This window comes from Cynocephalus volans, chromosome 16, assembly GCF_027409185.1.
Source record: "Cynocephalus volans isolate mCynVol1 chromosome 16, mCynVol1.pri, whole genome shotgun sequence".
Lineage (NCBI taxonomy): Eukaryota > Metazoa > Chordata > Mammalia > Dermoptera > Cynocephalidae > Cynocephalus > Cynocephalus volans.
The window spans coordinates 43,776,190-43,792,469 of NC_084475.1; the positions used below are offsets into that span (position 1 = coordinate 43,776,190).

Consider the following 16,280-nt stretch of genomic DNA (forward strand, 5'->3'; position numbering starts at 1 on the left):
ATGCTGTCATTTTGTGCAAGGGTCCCCTCCCACCCCCACCCAAAGCCACCTATAGGCTAAGGCGTGGGGGCAAGTGGCCCCATCCTTTATCCATAACTAAATCACAGAGTCCGTGTTGATTTTAATTGGGTGACGCGACACCTCCGTTTGGTCGTTCAGGGGCTGTTCGGAGAGAGGACAGGTCATATCCGGTGACTTTGGGGGCGTTAAAGTGGCTCTCCGTCCGCTCTCTGAAAGTTTAGACCCAGGGCGTAAGCAAATCCTCCACGCGAGCACTTCCCCTGCCTTTCAGGACAGAGACGGTTTTTTATTGAAACATGGGGAGGAGGGTAGAAAAAGAAAATTAGCCTGCAAAATGGTCTGTCATCCTTGGACGGGCAGATTTTCAAAAACATTCATTTTCTTCCACAGCTACAAAAGAGGAAAAATACATTGCGAAAGGAAATCAAGAAAAGAGCCCCAAATTTCCCGAACCAGTACCATCTCCCTATGCTCAACTCCACCCGCCAGTGGCCGCGAGGCCTGTGTCGCCCCGATTTGAAACCCCATCGACCCGCGCCCGGTCCCGGATGCACCGGCCGCTCCCGTAGGCTCCGGTCTTCGCGGAGCCGAGTTTCTGCGGCTAAGCGTCAGGATAAAAGCGGTTTGGGGCTCCGTGCGGCCAGATCAGGCCTGGAGGGTGGAGAACACAGCGAAGGGGAGCTGACATCTCAATCGCTTACAGCCCCCCCCCTCCCGCCGGTCCTCCCGTTCCCCGCCCCCTGTGCACCACTGTGTCCCGGAGCGCCGCAGTCCCTCCCGCCGCGGGCAGGGGATGTCGAGAGGGCTTGGAGGAGGGGGCCGTGAGCGCCCCCGCGAGAGCGGCCTGGCTGCAGGTGGCAAGGAAGGTGAAGTGCAGGGACCCGAGGGGCGTGAAGAAAAAGGAACGCGTGGGGTGGGGAGTGCAGAGACAGGGACCCCGGGGTGGGGGTGGCGGTGGAAGGGAGGAGGGAGAGGGGGAGGGGGGAGGGCGGCGGAGGAGGTGCCGGGACAGCTAGCGCGCGAGGGAGCTGCAGACGAGCTGGCTCAGACCTTCATCAGAGCTCTCGCCGGCTCCTTGCAGCCGCCGCAGTGCCTTGACGAGGGAGGACGTGCCCGCCGGGCTGCGTGCCCGGAGACGCGGCCGGCGTGGGGATTGGCGTGGCGCGAGCCGGGAGACCGAGACTGTGCGCGCCGCACGAGCGGGAACGACGGCCGCTGCACCTCCGGCCGCCGCGGAACGCACGCGGCCGCCGGGGCGGCGGGACCCAGGGCCGCGCTGCACGGAGGTCGCCTGCCCCTGAGCCGGCCTCCCAGCCCCGCCGTCCAGCGCCCCCTGGCCTGCTCCCGCTGCCAGCCTTCCAACTCATCCGGGATCCCGGGGCATGAACGGCTACGGCTCCCCCTACCTGTACATGGGCGGCCCGGTGTCGCAGCCGCCGCGGGCGCCTCTGCAGCGCACGCCCAAGTGCGCGCGCTGCCGCAACCACGGCGTGCTGTCCTGGCTCAAGGGCCACAAGCGCTACTGCCGCTTCAAGGACTGCACCTGCGAGAAGTGCATCCTCATCATCGAGCGGCAGCGGGTCATGGCGGCACAGGTGGCGCTGCGCAGGCAGCAGGCCAACGAGAGCCTGGAGAGCCTTATCCCCGACTCGCTGCGCGCTCTCCCTGGGCCCCCGCCGCCCGGAGACGCCGCCGCCGCTGCCGCCCCGCAGCCGCCGCCTTCCTCGCAGCCATCCCAGCCGCCGCCGCGCACTAACGCCGAGTTGGCCGCGGCCGCCGCGCTGCGCTGGGCCGCCGAGCCCCAACCCGGGGCGCTGCAGGCGCAGCTCTCCAAGCCAGGTAAGAGCGTCTGCGGTGCGGGAGCTTGGTCGGGCGCGTGGGCAACTTCGGAGTCCCTGCCGCGGCTCTGCTTGGGAGGCCCGGGGGCAGGTTTTTGGGAAGTTGGGCTGGCCGGGCCTTCCCACCCAACTCCCTTCAGGCTGGCTCTTACTCTCCCGGGACAAGTCGACCTTGAGTCTGGACCGCACGCGGGTAGAACTCGGGCGCTCAAGGGAAAAGCCCCTCTGGCGATGCAAACGGCGGCGGGCCAGTGCGCTGGGATCGCCAGGTGCCTTCCCCAGGTTAAAGGGGAACGTGTCAACTTTGGCGGGAGGATAAAGAGGTCGAGACAGGACCAAATTAAAACCCGCGCGTGCACACTCACCGCCCTGCGGCCGGGTTTTCCTGGCTGCGGGTTTTAGAGGACCTCGCATTTGGGAGTTGGATTGGGTAGGTGCAGGGAAGGAGCCCAGGCCCATTGCTTGGCTGATTCCGAGCTTGGCGTGCTTCTCCGCCCGGCCCCGGGGAGTTGGAGCGAGGACACGTTTTCCTATCTTCAACTTGGGGGAAACTCATAGCCTTTCTAGCGGCGCTGAGTTGCCTCCAGTCTCTTGCAACTGGGTGAAAGAAGCCCCATTTAGAAATGGTAGTAAAAAGGTCCCGAAAGTCTCCTGAACTGATTGTGGGACCGAGAATCTGAGTGACGTGCCCAGAATCAACTCCTTTTGCAGAACCGTTTAGGTCCTTTAACTCTGTTTCCAGGCAGCCCTCAGATGTCTTTGTGGTTTAAAGGAATAGAAACAAAACTTGACCTGCAGTGAGGAGGTCCACTCTGGCAAGCCCTTCCCCGGTTACATAAAAGTGGGCTTGGGCCTCAGGCTTAGAGCAAAGGCTTTCTTGCCTCCCCTTCCCTTCCTCTCCCCTCTTCTCCTCTTCTGTGCTTTAGGGAGGGTGGGTCCGCTTCGAGCCTTGGAAGTGGGCACATCGCCGCCCCACTTCCATCCCTGTCTCTCCTCCAGGCCTCCTGAACCTGGCAGGCCCGAGTTGAGTCTCTTAAGCCCTTTCCTCCTGGGGAACCTCTAGCTTGCAGTCCTTTTGAGCTAAAGCGCTCCTTCAATGGCTCTTGAAATTCCGTAGACATGTGTTTGGTGTTTCCCTTTCACTAGGGCAAATGTGCAAAGGAAAAAAGCCCGTTTTTTCAGGGAAGGGGTGTACTGGAATTAGGAGCGGGAAGGCCCAGAGCCCTTCTGTAGGTGGAACAGTGATAGAGCTGCTGCCTGTACTGCCCCCCACCCTCAAGACAGTACTCCTGGCTTCTGGAGAGAGGCTTCAGGAGCGCTGGACTGCTGTGTGGCACTGGTTTTGTGGTGAGTTGGTAGGTAGCCCTGTAGGTCCAGTTCTGCTGCCCTGTTGCTCAGTTACACTCTGCAGGCCTGAGGCTCTGACCAAATTGTGAAGAGCACAATTATGTATTTTAAGGACAGAGGAGAGTTTTCTGGACATGGATTTTGTGGGTATTTAATCCAAGGTAGCATATAAGCATTTCTCTGAGGAGTGCTCCCCCAATTGTCTCTCTTTTATCTGTCTCTTCTCTTCATATTTATGGATTTGCCACAGAATAATAGGAGGGGGAATAACGAGAGGTTTTTGTTTTTGATTTTCATTTTTCTACCTTAGGTTAGAACAAATAACTAGGAGAGCTGGACTCAGCTCTAAAAGTGGATCTGTGCCAATATATTTTCTTAATTTTTCTATTTCCACTTTCCCTGGTCCTGTTTCTCCCAGGACTAGGGCAGGAGTCTGAGTTAATGTCAGAGGTAGTATTTTGCAGTGGCCACTTGCCCAGCAACACCCCCATAATAGAGCATTGGGTTCTGTGGTCCTTGTCCAGGACCCAGAGGGGATTCCTTTCACATCCTGTTTTCTTCAAACTATTTTTTGGGATAATCAAATTTCTAAAGAGTCACAAAACCAAAAACAACCCGGGAGGAGGAGGAGTGAGGGCAGGAAGGAAGGCGGGGTAGCAGCTGCAGCAGCAGCAGGGTACAGGCTTTGGGAGAATAAAAAAGGGAGATGGATTTCAACTGGACAAACCAGACCCTCTTTTACTCTCACCAAGTATTCAGGGATAGCCTGAGCCTTCCAAATTGGAAACAAGTAATTGCAAAGGAGAATAGGATTTACCACAAGGAGAGATCAGAGTGATGACTTCGGGGGACTGAGCCATCAGGGGCCAAGGGCTTAGTTTCCAGCTGGTAAGGAAACATACCTTGCACATTCACTTACACAGCTTTTGTTGTCTTTTTAAAATTGGTTTGAGCATATAATTTCATTCTTTAAAAAAAAAAAGGCCAATCTTAAGGGATGGGGTGGGCAGGAAAAGAACAGGTAGTTCTTTTCCATTGGGAAGCTGAGCATACAAGTGGATCCTTTCTTTGCAGTGCCCGTAAGGAGAAGTCCATTTTTGGTTTAAGTTAAAGAAAACTGCTGGATGAGACTGCCTGTTGCTATTTATATCATACCTTTTTTGCAGTTGTTCTTACAATGCATTTGTAAATAATACCATGCATATTTAGAAGCATAGCAGCTACTCCTGGGTAAGTAGCTCCCTACCTACAGAGAGTAAGCATAGCTCTATTTGCCTGGTGGTAGAACTACATGTACAGTAAGTACAGAGACCATTAGGAGTCTCTAAATATCTGCTAGCAAATCATGTAGATCTGTTTCTTTGTGAACTTTGATTTAAAAATGTGGTTGGGTTTTTTGCAGGGCAAAGGGCCTGTTTAGTACATAGCTGTGGAGAGATTTTTTTTCCCTTGGATACAAATGCCGGGGTAAAAGCACATGGAGTCTTTTCCCTCTGCAAAAATCTTTGAGAAAAGCACACCCCTTGGGGAAGAGTATGTTTGCTGGGCTCCCCTGGAGAAAAATGGCCTGGTTCAGGGAACAACACATTAACATCAAAATTCAGTTTTGTAACTGGAAGAAATTGTTCCCAAATTCTGCTTCAGATTCTGTAAAGGAATGGGAGTTATTTTATCTAACGGTGTAGTATGTTGAACACCCTTTCAGTGGAATGGTGGTTCTAAGGAGAATTTCCATATTCTAATTGTTGTTATTTCTAGTTATGGATTGACGTATAGGTTTCTCCTGCTACTTGGTTAACATCTAGATTTTGATTGAGCCCCAATTTCTAATTTAAGCTTCTTTATATATACTATTGAGTTCACTTATTGTTCTAAATTCTCTCTACGTCCACCTCATACCCCTCCCCCATGAAAATATAAGAAGCAGGAACATCTTTCAGCTGTTAGTATATCTGAATCAGCAGTCTCAACCAGCCAAGCCAGCCTTTCAGAAGGAGGGCTCAAGAGCTGAGGGAAGTTAAGGGTCATGGCCAAGGTGAGAAGCTGAAGTTATGTTGTGTTGTGGCTCCCTTCCCCACCCCCAGCTTTTCCTCCAGGAGAGAGTATCCTGGGTCTTGGTGGTGCCTAGAGAGGAAGGACCTGTGGCTATTGATTCTTCCTAGGCCTATACCTCTACATCTATATCAAAATAAATATGTACACAAATTCTTTTAAATGTTCCTGAAGGAAAAATAAATCAAAAATATATTTGGTTAGGAATAGGAGAGCAGGATCAAATAGGAAAGTAAGATCTCCTTTCCTGTTTATTTCTACTGAAAAGGAGTGAACAAGATAACTTTAGGGAGAGGTTAGGAGATTTTGGAAAACTGCCTTTATTTTATTTTACCTCTTGCCCTGAAACTCCTAGCATCTTTATGTTTGCTCTTCAGCTCCAGTTTCATTGGGTCCAGCCCTGCCTGCTTCCTTGTTTTTACTTTTAATTTTTTGGGTTTTTTTTTTTCCCCTCAAAGAGAAGCATCTGGAGTATAATGGGTATTAGGGAACATTCTTCAGGCCAGCATGGGATACCTTCTGTGACTACAGACTAGGAGCAAAGGAAATAGCAGGAAAGGCTTAAAAGCCATTTATGAAGTATACCTATGAATTGAAAAACAGGGTCTGGTTCTAAGATGCTTGACTTGAGGCAAGGGGCCTGACTCTGAATTGCACTTTAAAAAAGAAAAAACCAAAATATAAAGGAATAGGCATAGGGCACTCCTGGTCTCTTCCAAATCTTACCCCAGAGCTGGCTTTTGCGGGGGTTGGGACGCCAGGGATGAATATTCCCAGCTCCTGGACTTGGCCAGGCCCCGTGGGCTCTGGGCGATTTGCAGGCAGTGCAGGATGGCCTGCTACAGTAGGGGAGGGGGGCAGCTGGCCGGGATAAGAACCGGACAAGAACTGGGAGCCTTGCTGTAGCGGCCTTTCCTTTCCCGGGGTGGGAGTATGGGGAACCCAGAGAGGCAAGTGCGGTGGCTGCAGCAGCATGCAGCGGCTCCCCTGCGGCTGCCCTGCATGAGTGTCCCCTTGCATCAGCTCTGGGGCTGTCGCTGCAGCCACTGCTCCTCTCAGCTTCCTCCCGAGCTTCCCTGCTGTACCCTTCCTAAGGCAGGAGTCCCGAGGTGAGTTGCCAGATTTAGCAAAAAACATGCAAACAAAAAATAGGATGCCAAATATTGTGTGGGTCTTACTGACACAACAAATTCTTCATTATTTATCTGAAATTCAAATTTAACTGGACATCTTGTTCTTATATCTGGCAATCTTAAACTGACAACTTCCCTACCCAGCCCCAGTAGCCCAGTAAGACGCCCTTGGGCATTGGGTCCCTTGTGTGCCTCTCCCAGCTTCTTCCTCTCTGTGGAGCCCGAGCTGCCCAGGATAGGCGACAGGGAGGCGCTGGTGCCCATCTTGTGGATTTGGGAGGGTTGGCAGGAAAAATGAGAGTGTTCCACATTTAGGAACCAGTTTCACTGCTATACGGGAAAGGACCAACCCCCCAACACACTCCCCAGTATTATAAATCTGGCAGATAGCCGTTCTCTCCGCTTACACAACCAACTTTTCTTTTCCCTGATGGATGAACTCCCGGGTTTAAAAGATTACAGTAATCACAGGAGGACAGTGTAAATCGAATCTGATAGCAATAACTTTTGGAGAAGGTCAGGCTCAAGTGAAATGTTACCAAGCAACAGGCATTTTGTTTGCAAAATACAATCAAAGAGCATTGATGAGAAATTCGTTGCTGCAGCCAGTCAGCACTTTCTGCTAACAGCTTTACAGAGAGAAAGAGAGTAAATCTTCATAAATCAAAGTCTCTGGAGGACTTGGAGCCCCTTTCTGGAAATGTTGCACTTCTTCCTGACAGGAAGGAGGACGGATCCCAGCAAAAATCAATTTGCATTCCTGCCTCCTCTTTCCTTCTTCTGCCTCCTTCTCCTCTTGCTTTCTTCCTTTCTATCGCCTTTTAACCTTTTGCAGCCCCTTTAGCCATTAGCCACTCAGGTCCTTGGATCCCCACTTGTCTAGTCTTATGTGGCTATGATGGCACAGTGGGCCTGGAGCTGTAGTATACATGGTGGCTCATGGCTGAGGCTGAGGACTGAGTGGTAGAAGAAAGAGCTGGTTGTCACACGTCCACCTCCTTAGAATTGTGTCATGTTACTTCTTCAGAGTCCCACATCACACATCACTGTAGTGAGTCCTTCCTTGCCAGAGCAATGCATACTACTGTTCTCAGAAGGGAAACCAAAACATAACTAGGTGGAGATTTTTTTATGTGTGTGTTATTATATAGTTAAACAGCTATTAAAAATCACAACCAGGTATCGAATAATAATATTATGAAAAACTTAACACTCAGAACATCAGTTCTTTACAGAATCTCCAATCTCTTGATTACAATGACTAGACAGACACATTTTACAAAGCTGGGATCAATGTTCTACTTTTTCCCAGTGATTATTACTTTGTTTATTTCAGTGTGTATCATCTGGAGCAGCCACAGTCTTTATATGTGAATGTTCACAGGAGTATTTCTTCCCGTGAAGACACCACAGTCTGCCCAGCTGTTGGCCTTTGAGTTACTTGCTGTGTTTCACAGTAAAATACGAATTATGCAGATAACTTGGAATTTTGCAAAAGACTGTTTAGTCAAATGTAAGCCTTTCGATGGCCAAGAGGCAATGCTTTGATCATTTTTGTAATCTTGCCTACCATAGTACCTGGGTGCATAGTAAGGGATTTAAGGGTATTTGTTAAATGGATGGATAAATGAGTGGCCAGCTGCACTACCCAAATAAACATGTAGATTTATGGGTAATTTCCCCTCTGCTTCTTGAAAAGTGTTCCCTTCTGAGTCAAGAAAGAGATCAAAATTAGATTTTTGCAAGATGTACAAAGTCCACAGTTGGAAACCATACTTCCTTAAGCCCAGCCCTTTCTATACCAAAGTCGCCCCCCCCCCCAATATCGGTCCTAAGGAACCATCCTGATTCCTTCATAGAATTTTAAGCCAGCATTGTTAATGATTTTTAAAAAGCAGAGCATAACTAGTTGTTTTGTACTTTTCACAAGTTTTTTCCCCCAGGAAGAAAAGAGTAGTTTTTAGTCCAAGATTCATTCCTTGGTACACTTCAGATTTTTAACCATTCCGTTTTTTATGATTGATTATTTCTAGTCTGAGATAAATATGACAGAAAATGTAAAAACCTTGTCTCCTGTTAGAATTCTGACTGGGCAATGGTCTCTTCTGGAAGCCCCACTCTGCCTAGGCTTCCTCCCCGCCACTGCTATATGATTTGTGTGCTTTGAAAACTACGCATCAAGGACCTGTTATTTAGAGGTGTGTTCCCCAAAGCCCAAGTGAACAGATGGGGGCATGACAATCAAAAATGCATGACATGACTTCAAAAGAAAGGGCCAGTACAGTGATTTTTGAGCTAAGAAACATTTCTTTCCATGCCAGTGTTTTCGTGTTTTCATTCTTAATGTTAGGTATGTTTTGTTTTTGTAGATATAATTGATAGAATGGGACACAACATCTAAGTCAGAAAGATTTTTCATTTTTAAGTGTCTTGAGCAGAATGTTTATTTCACATATGTGGTGGGCTTTCTCAAATATTTGAAATGAATACATAGAAATTTTTTTACTGAACTACATTTTCATGTGAAAAAATTCTCTAAAGAAAGTTAGATTTTGCAAGGTATAATTTTAGATTGGAAGTAATTTTTGTGTGTGTTCATTTTATTTCTCCTTAGTTAAAAGTCTTGTAGCAAAAAAAAAAGAAAGTCTTGTAGATGTCTTATGGTATATATATTTTGAAGTTGGTAGCATTGTTATTCATAGAAAAAATTTCCTTCTTAATTGAATGTCTGCTTTTAAAATCTTTTACTGTAGCAAAGTGTTTATTTCAGGGATGGCTATGGGTGTTCCTGCCTCATGAAATATGAAATTAAAGACTGAACATTTAGTAAGATTTTAAAAATATCTAGATGTTTAGCATTAGAAACAGCAGATTCCATCACTTTCAATAACTGGTTTGTAGTATCAGATAAAATTGATTTCTTTCCCCTTTTTGACTAATAGTTTTGACTTTCTGAATCCATACACTAGGGGTAAAAATACTATCTGTTGAAATATACTCTTAACTCTTTATGTTATAAGAATTAGGGTCTCAGTTTCAAGAAGAAAGCAGGTAAAGTATTTTATGAGTATTTCCTGTTTCATTTCATTAGTTGGCAGTTTCACATTTCTATATCTAGAAAGGCCTTTGTGTTTTAAACCAACTTGAACGATTTGTAAAGTTTATTTAGGAAAAAAATCTGGAGATGTAAAGAAACACCTGCTATTAAATTACACTTTAACACTGGGCTCAAAAACTCACCCTCTATAATTACTTGTGAAAGTCTGTATTTATAGTAGAATACTTTACAATACATCTAGTTTATAATGCAACCAATACTAGACACCATAGTGCTACAGAATTTCAGGGACTATATGTTCTGCTCTTCAGAAATTATTGGTGGGTGAGAATTTAGTCTCGGTGCAAGGCTATTCTTCCTTTGCCCAATTTGAAACCCCAGCAGCCTTTGATGTTGATGAGGATTCTGCTCACCCAACACCCCTTAATGGGACTTTCTGTGCTGCTCAGATGCATGAACACTGTAGGTGTGTCCTGCTCATTGCTTCTTTGATTGTCTTCTGTCTTCCCTCTGAATACAGTATAAACAGTACTGAATTCAGTTGGTCGTAATGCCCTGATTTGTAGATTTGATTCTTGTGACATCTTGGTAGCTTTTCTCACTTTTTGGCCATAGCCTGGACACCCAGTTGTATAGGCTGATCAGCCCAGAAACCTATGGTGAGAGGGTGGATGATTCGGCACAATCCATCATTACTCCTTGAAAAGTAACCAGATGTGCATGGTGCATTGACATGTCCCAGTAGTGGGGGCAAAGAGTAGTACAACAAAATGAGGAGGTGGCTCTCGCAGTCTGGGGGCTCACAATTGCTGAGGATGCATATAAGATTCCACGGTGGTCTGTTCTGTAGAACTTAGGAAAATAGGTACAAAAATGAAATTTTATATTGTCAGACATATAATCCTGTCATCTTGTATCCAGTTGATTGGGAGAGTATTTCTGCTGCTCCTTTGAAAAAAGATACTACATTTTTGTAAAGCTAGATATGTTAGATTAGTCAGAACATCATCCTCTAATTCTCCTTCCACTTTCACTAAACTTCTGCTCTTTGAATCACTTTTTTCTGAGCCTGAAGTGTGCTGAATAATAGTAAATTTGGTTGATAGACCTCAAAAATTTTTCCTGCAGTGTTTTCAGTGTTTGAAACTCATCCAGGATGGATAATTTTACCTTTTAAAACATGAAGACATTTTTAGGGTTACACCTTTCTTTTAAAATAACTGGGTTTTGAGCTTCCTAGCTGTGCTTGTGTACCCTCTACGCCCAGGAAGGACAAGTTGTTTATCTTAAGAAAAAACTCCCACCATCCCCTATATTGCTGTGATAGCATGTGTCATATTTTTCTTTTTTTATTGTGGCAAAATATACATACCATAAAAGTTACCATTTTAACCATTTTAGGTGCACATTTCAGTGATATTAAAGTACATTCACAATATTGTGTATCCATCACTGTCTGTTTCCAGAACTTTTTCATCTTCCCAAACTGAAATTTCATACCCACTAAACAATAACTCACCATTTCCTCTTCCCCCATCTCCACTAATCACCGGTCTACTTTCTGTCTCTCTGAATTTACCCATTCTAGATATTGCACATAAGAGGAGTCATACAGTAGTTGTCCTATTGTGTCTGGCTTATTTCACTTAGCAAAATACTTTCAAGGCTCACTCATGTTGTAGCATGTACTAGAATTTCATTCGTTTTTGAGGCTAAATTATATACTACTGTATGTATATACCATCTTTTATTCATCCATTCATCTGTTGATGGACATTTGGGTTGCTTCCACCTTTTGGCTATTATGAATAGTGCTGCTGTGAATGTTGTTGTTCCATATGTGTCATGTCTGATGCTCAGCAAATCCTGCCTAGCCGTGTTGGCTTTTCCCCCTGTACATGGGTCTTATTTTCCCACCTCTATATATATTCACAGTTGTCCAACTGTGAATCTATAGAAGCTTTTTCGTTGCTGTTTTTCTCTTTTGGGTCAAGGACATGGAATTCAAATACCATGATAAGTTGGGAAGTAAAAGCTGGGTCTCCCATCCTGGGAAGTTGTTGGAGAGAATATGTCCAATTTCTCTTACAAAAATAGGTCTTTGTGTATCCCAGAATCATAGAAAGCAATGATGGATTCCTATATGTGGGCTGCAAATGAACCTCACATTGGAAACCTAATATTTTGTATCAGAAAAAAGCAGTTTGATTAAAAGGCAAATTTGGGATAAGTATGAGTTCTTATCAGATTTGTGATTGAAAGTTGCACTGATATACTTTAGGAATATTTTTAAATGTATTATTTATTCTTGGCACATATTTATTGCTTTGTGAAGAACCAAAGTTTTGTTTTTCAAGTACTTAAGATACATCCCATATTAGAAGAATATTCATAAATGGGCCTTTGTTTAAGGCTTTTATAATAAACAACAAATAGGAGGAGTGGTTTCTAGAAGCTGCTTTACTGAAATTTCACAGGTGGGCTATCTGCACATAATCAGGTATGCCCACAGAGAGGGTGACAATGAAGCCATTCAGGCAGGGCAGTAGAAAACACAGGAAAACCGGTTGTTTGCAACCTGACAACTGGGTCATTAAGAATTTTCATCTTTAGATCAGTTACCCTGGCTTTGAGTAGCCACAGCCACAATGCATGTTTTTAGAAAGGATAAAAATCCATTTGCATATAGCTTGCTAATAAAAAAACATGTTCCTTTATTATAAAGATCTGTTGGAATTTGCTACTGCAAAACAAACCACTCTTACCTACTCCTTTCTACCTGCTGAACACTGCAATAGTAGCCCTTTTGCGTGTAATAGGTCAAAATGTTCATAAGTCAGAATGTCACCTCTGCAACTGATTTGCTTCATAGCAAGTCTCTGCTTTATTTGGGAAGCTTTTCTTCTTATTTTTAAAAATATAATTAAAAAAGATATCTTTAAGTCCTTTCCATGAACTTTACTAATAAAACAGTTCATGCAAATGTATCCACCACTTGGCCACCCTTGGCCCTGGAGTTGTGGGTGTATTATTTCATTGACGGATAGCACTCTCTGTGCAATTTCACAAACGCTTTCCAGCCATTTCCTTTTCCTCTTCAATGACTTGTCCCACCATCCAGAATTCACAGCTGGTTTTGTTTGCCCTCTAGTGCATCCTACAGGCAACTAAGTTTGCCAGTCCCTCGAGTGGCTTTTTACGAAATATTTCAATGTATAGACGTGTCTTTCTTTCAATTTCTGGCAATTATATTACCTAGTTATTGTACATGGCAACCTGATGAAACATACTGACTGGTTCGTAAGACATATCTAACACAAAGTCAGCCTTTGGGAAAATAGATTTAAAATATTAAGATTCCTTGTGGGTATATTGGTCGTGTGCTAGCTGACAATGTCCCTAAGTTGGAACTGGGTGCCTCATCTGCATAAGAGGAGATAGAAGACAACCTGAGCTCATTTTCCTGTTTGTCCCTGGGCTGTGCTTTTTCTGCGTTTCTCCCCAGCCCCACAGATGCTCCCTATTTAGATCGTTACTGCTATGACAGCCATGTCTTCTGTGGTTATAGGATCATGTAGCCATTATGTGTTTGAGGCAAGCTTCTTTGTGCACAGCATTCTGAGAAATCACTCTGATTTCTAGGTCTTTATTTACAGGTTATTGATTTTTGTTTTGTTTTATTTTGCCATTTGCCAGTGACATAGTTTGGATTTTTTTTAAGGCTTGCAGAATGTTATAACCCACTGAAGTGCATTTCCTCTTCCAAAAAGCCCATGCACAGCTCTCTTCTGAGCACATGTGTTCCTCTTTATGCACACCGGGAAAGGATTAACCCAGCTGTTCTCTGCCTTTCAGATTTGAATGAAGAACGACTTGGGGACGGCAGCTCGGCAGACAATACAGAGGCCTTCAGCGACAAAGACACTGACCAGAGGAGTTCCCCAGATGTGGCAAAGAGTAAGAGCTGCTTCACCCCTGAGAGCCCTGAGATAGTGTCTGTGGATGAAGGGGGGTACACTGTCCAGAAAAACGGAGGCAACCCCGAGAGCCGCCCCAACAGCCCCAAGTACCACGCGGAGCAGAATCACCTCCTGATTGAGGGCCCGTCCGGGACTGTTTCTCTGCCCTTCAGCTTGAAAGCCAACAGACCTCCACTCGAAGTGCTAAAAAAGATATTCCCCAACCAGAAGCCGACAGTGCTTGAGCTCATCCTGAAGGGCTGTGGGGGAGACCTGGTGAGCGCCGTGGAAGTCCTTCTGTCCAGCCGCTCGTCTGTCCCGGGAGCAGAGAGAACTGCAGCAGAACCCGAGGGTCTCGTGCTGCCCTCCAACGGGCACATCTTTGAACACACCTTGAGCTCCTACCCTATCTCCTCGTCCAAATGGTCAGTGGGATCAGCCTTTCGAGTCCCAGACACGTTGAGGTTTTCTGCTGACTCTAGTAATGTTGTCCCCAACCCCTTGGCCGTGCCTCTGCAGCACCCGTTCCCCCAGCCGCCCCGGTACCCGCTGATGCTGAGGAATACTTTGGCAAGAAACCAGTCGAGCCCCTTTTTGCCCAATGATGTCACCCTGTGGAACACGATGACGCTGCAGCAGCAGTACCAGCTGAGGTCCCAGTATGTGAGTCCTTTCTCCAGTAACTCTACCAGCGTCTTCAGAAGCTCACCTGTCCTCCCCACCCGTACCACGGAAGACCCTCGGATCTCTATCCCCGAGGATGGGTGTCCCATTGTGTCAAAGCAGTCCATTTACACCGAGGATGACTATGATGAGAGGTCTGACTCCTCAGACTCTAGAATCCTCAACACATCATCTTAAGGTGGTACCAGCTGGGTGGTGGTCAGGTGACATTTTCTGTGTATTTGAACCCTGGGGCACATGAGGAGAGGCCACATCTTGTGTATACCCTTTCCTTCTGTTTGACAAAGTGACTGTGCTTGATTCTATACATTAGCAATAAAAACATAACTTATTTAACTTCTTGCACTTCACTGGGAAATGCCAAATAGCTCTGCTCTGTGGCTTTAGTGCTGAATGTTTATTGTAAGAGAGAGTCTAATGCTAAGAATAGTGTTGGGAAGGCTGGGTCCATGGGAGATTTATTTGGGATGTAAAGCTGAAGTCAGCCTTGCTCCTAAACTCAACCTGGAATGTTAAATAAAATAGTATACTTGAATGCAGTTTTGTAAAAGAGGATTCCTCAGGATACGTGAAACCTAAAGGAAGTGGTTTGGTTGCAAATGGACTATAAAACAGGGACATTATATTCTTATGCTAAAAAGCCTTCTTGCATTTTAAAGAGAGACTGCACTTAAGAATAGAGTGAACTGCTCACATGCTTATTTAAGCTTGGACAGTTTTCAGAGACAAACTCCATTAAGAATTATTCTTTTCACATGGCTGAATCGAAACATGTGTAATGTCAGTGTAAAACCAATCATGGCTGTGAACTGCATGAAATGTATTGTGAAATGAACACAAGATTAAGCTCTGTCAGGTTAATGTAGCATGCTAAGGACTCTAGAAAAAAATAAACTAAGGAGATGATCTTGGTTTATGTCATTTCTGCTTTTGGAAAAAGAAGCTCTAAAAATAGAAACTTACTAAAAGCTATTTACTGATGCATGCGTCAGGAATCAAGGTATTAGTTAAAGGAGACATTCTTTGACAAATATGAATAGTGTAGTTTTAGGGCTGCATTCAGAAAGACAAATAATTTGTTCAAGAATAGAGTTTATTCATTCCCTTCATCCATTCATTTCTTCTACAAATACTTAATGAGTGCCTACTATGTGTAAAAGAATGTGTATTTTATATTACTGTCCAAGTTACCTACCCATGAGTCCAAAATAAGCAGGGACTGTAATGAAGACTCCACTAAAAACAGAATAAAAGTGAAAAACTACCAGCAACGTACAGTTGTGTGTGGGAAAGAAGGCAAGCGCTTAGCATGGTACCTAACAGACACAGTACTCAATAAATGAGAGCTATTGCTCCTGTTAGCTGAGTTCAGCAGCTCTGCATTCAGAATATAGATGTGACTTCCCTCATTCTCCAGTCTGGTTTTAGACAAAACATTGAAACGGGGCTTTCTCCATTTTAAAGCCATTTTTGAGGGTGCTGTATATGACAAACTTCTTGCTCTGGTGTTTTTTAGAGAGAATTTTCAAACAGTAATATTCAGTGGTGCCCACCAGCACTCTCTGACTTACTGTTTCCATGCTTCAAAGTGCTTGAAAGGTAAGATGACTGCTTAGGTCAGACAATAAACTTAGGAAAGTGGAAGGGAAAGTAAATAAGCAAATAAATAAAAGCCTCTACATGACAAGGATGCAGAGAGAGCTCCCAGTGCAAGAAGTGTCGAAGGGATCGACTTTAGTGTCCCTTATATATCCATGGGGGGGTGGGCCTGGAACCAACCAAGGGATGACTGTATTTAAAACAAAATACCTTCTTATTTTTATTTGCATCAGGCATTTTTGGAAAGAGAATCTTTGAGGGGGAAGACTCCTTACATTAGTTAAACTAATATGCATTTAATTGACATAGTTACATACCAGGGTTTAAGGTTATATGAAAACATCAGTGTTTATATGTGGAAGAAAGTGAGGGAGTGGAGCGGAGAATCATTTGCCCTCTGATTCTGAAGACACACATCCAGGACACTTTAGGTGGTGGTGATACGCTAACATCTGGCCCTACCTAGGACAGATGTATTTTAAAAGGCATGTTCACTTCAAGCAGCAAAGATCATGTACCAGGGTGCTACAAAGTCTGTCCTCAGATGTTACTTCTTCAGGTTGAGCCACCCAGATTGAACGTTGCTGAT

At 45.2% G+C, this 16,280-nt stretch overlaps 1 protein-coding gene across 1 annotated transcript; it reads left to right on the top strand.

The window, feature by feature from the left end:
* Window positions 1–1,403: 1,403 nt before the first annotated feature.
* On the top strand, window positions 1,404–14,269 carry DMRT3 (doublesex and mab-3 related transcription factor 3). The gene is made up of 2 exons (XM_063081475.1): window positions 1,404–1,860; window positions 13,305–14,269. The coding sequence occupies exons 1-2, from the start codon at window positions 1,404–1,406 to the stop codon at window positions 14,267–14,269; spliced, it is 1,422 nt and encodes a 473-aa protein (XP_062937545.1).
* Window positions 14,270–16,280: the final 2,011 nt, after the last annotated feature.

Bases quoted from the DNA above. Each gene is read 5' to 3' on its own strand.
- DMRT3 (XM_063081475.1), top strand. From the start codon at position 1,404: ATGAACGGCTACGGCTCCCCCTACCTGTACATGGGCGGCCCGGTGTCG. The intron at 1,861-13,304 runs GTAAGAGCGTCT...TCTGCCTTTCAG, and splicing joins GGCGCAGCTCTCCAAGCCAG to ATTTGAATGAAGAACGACTT.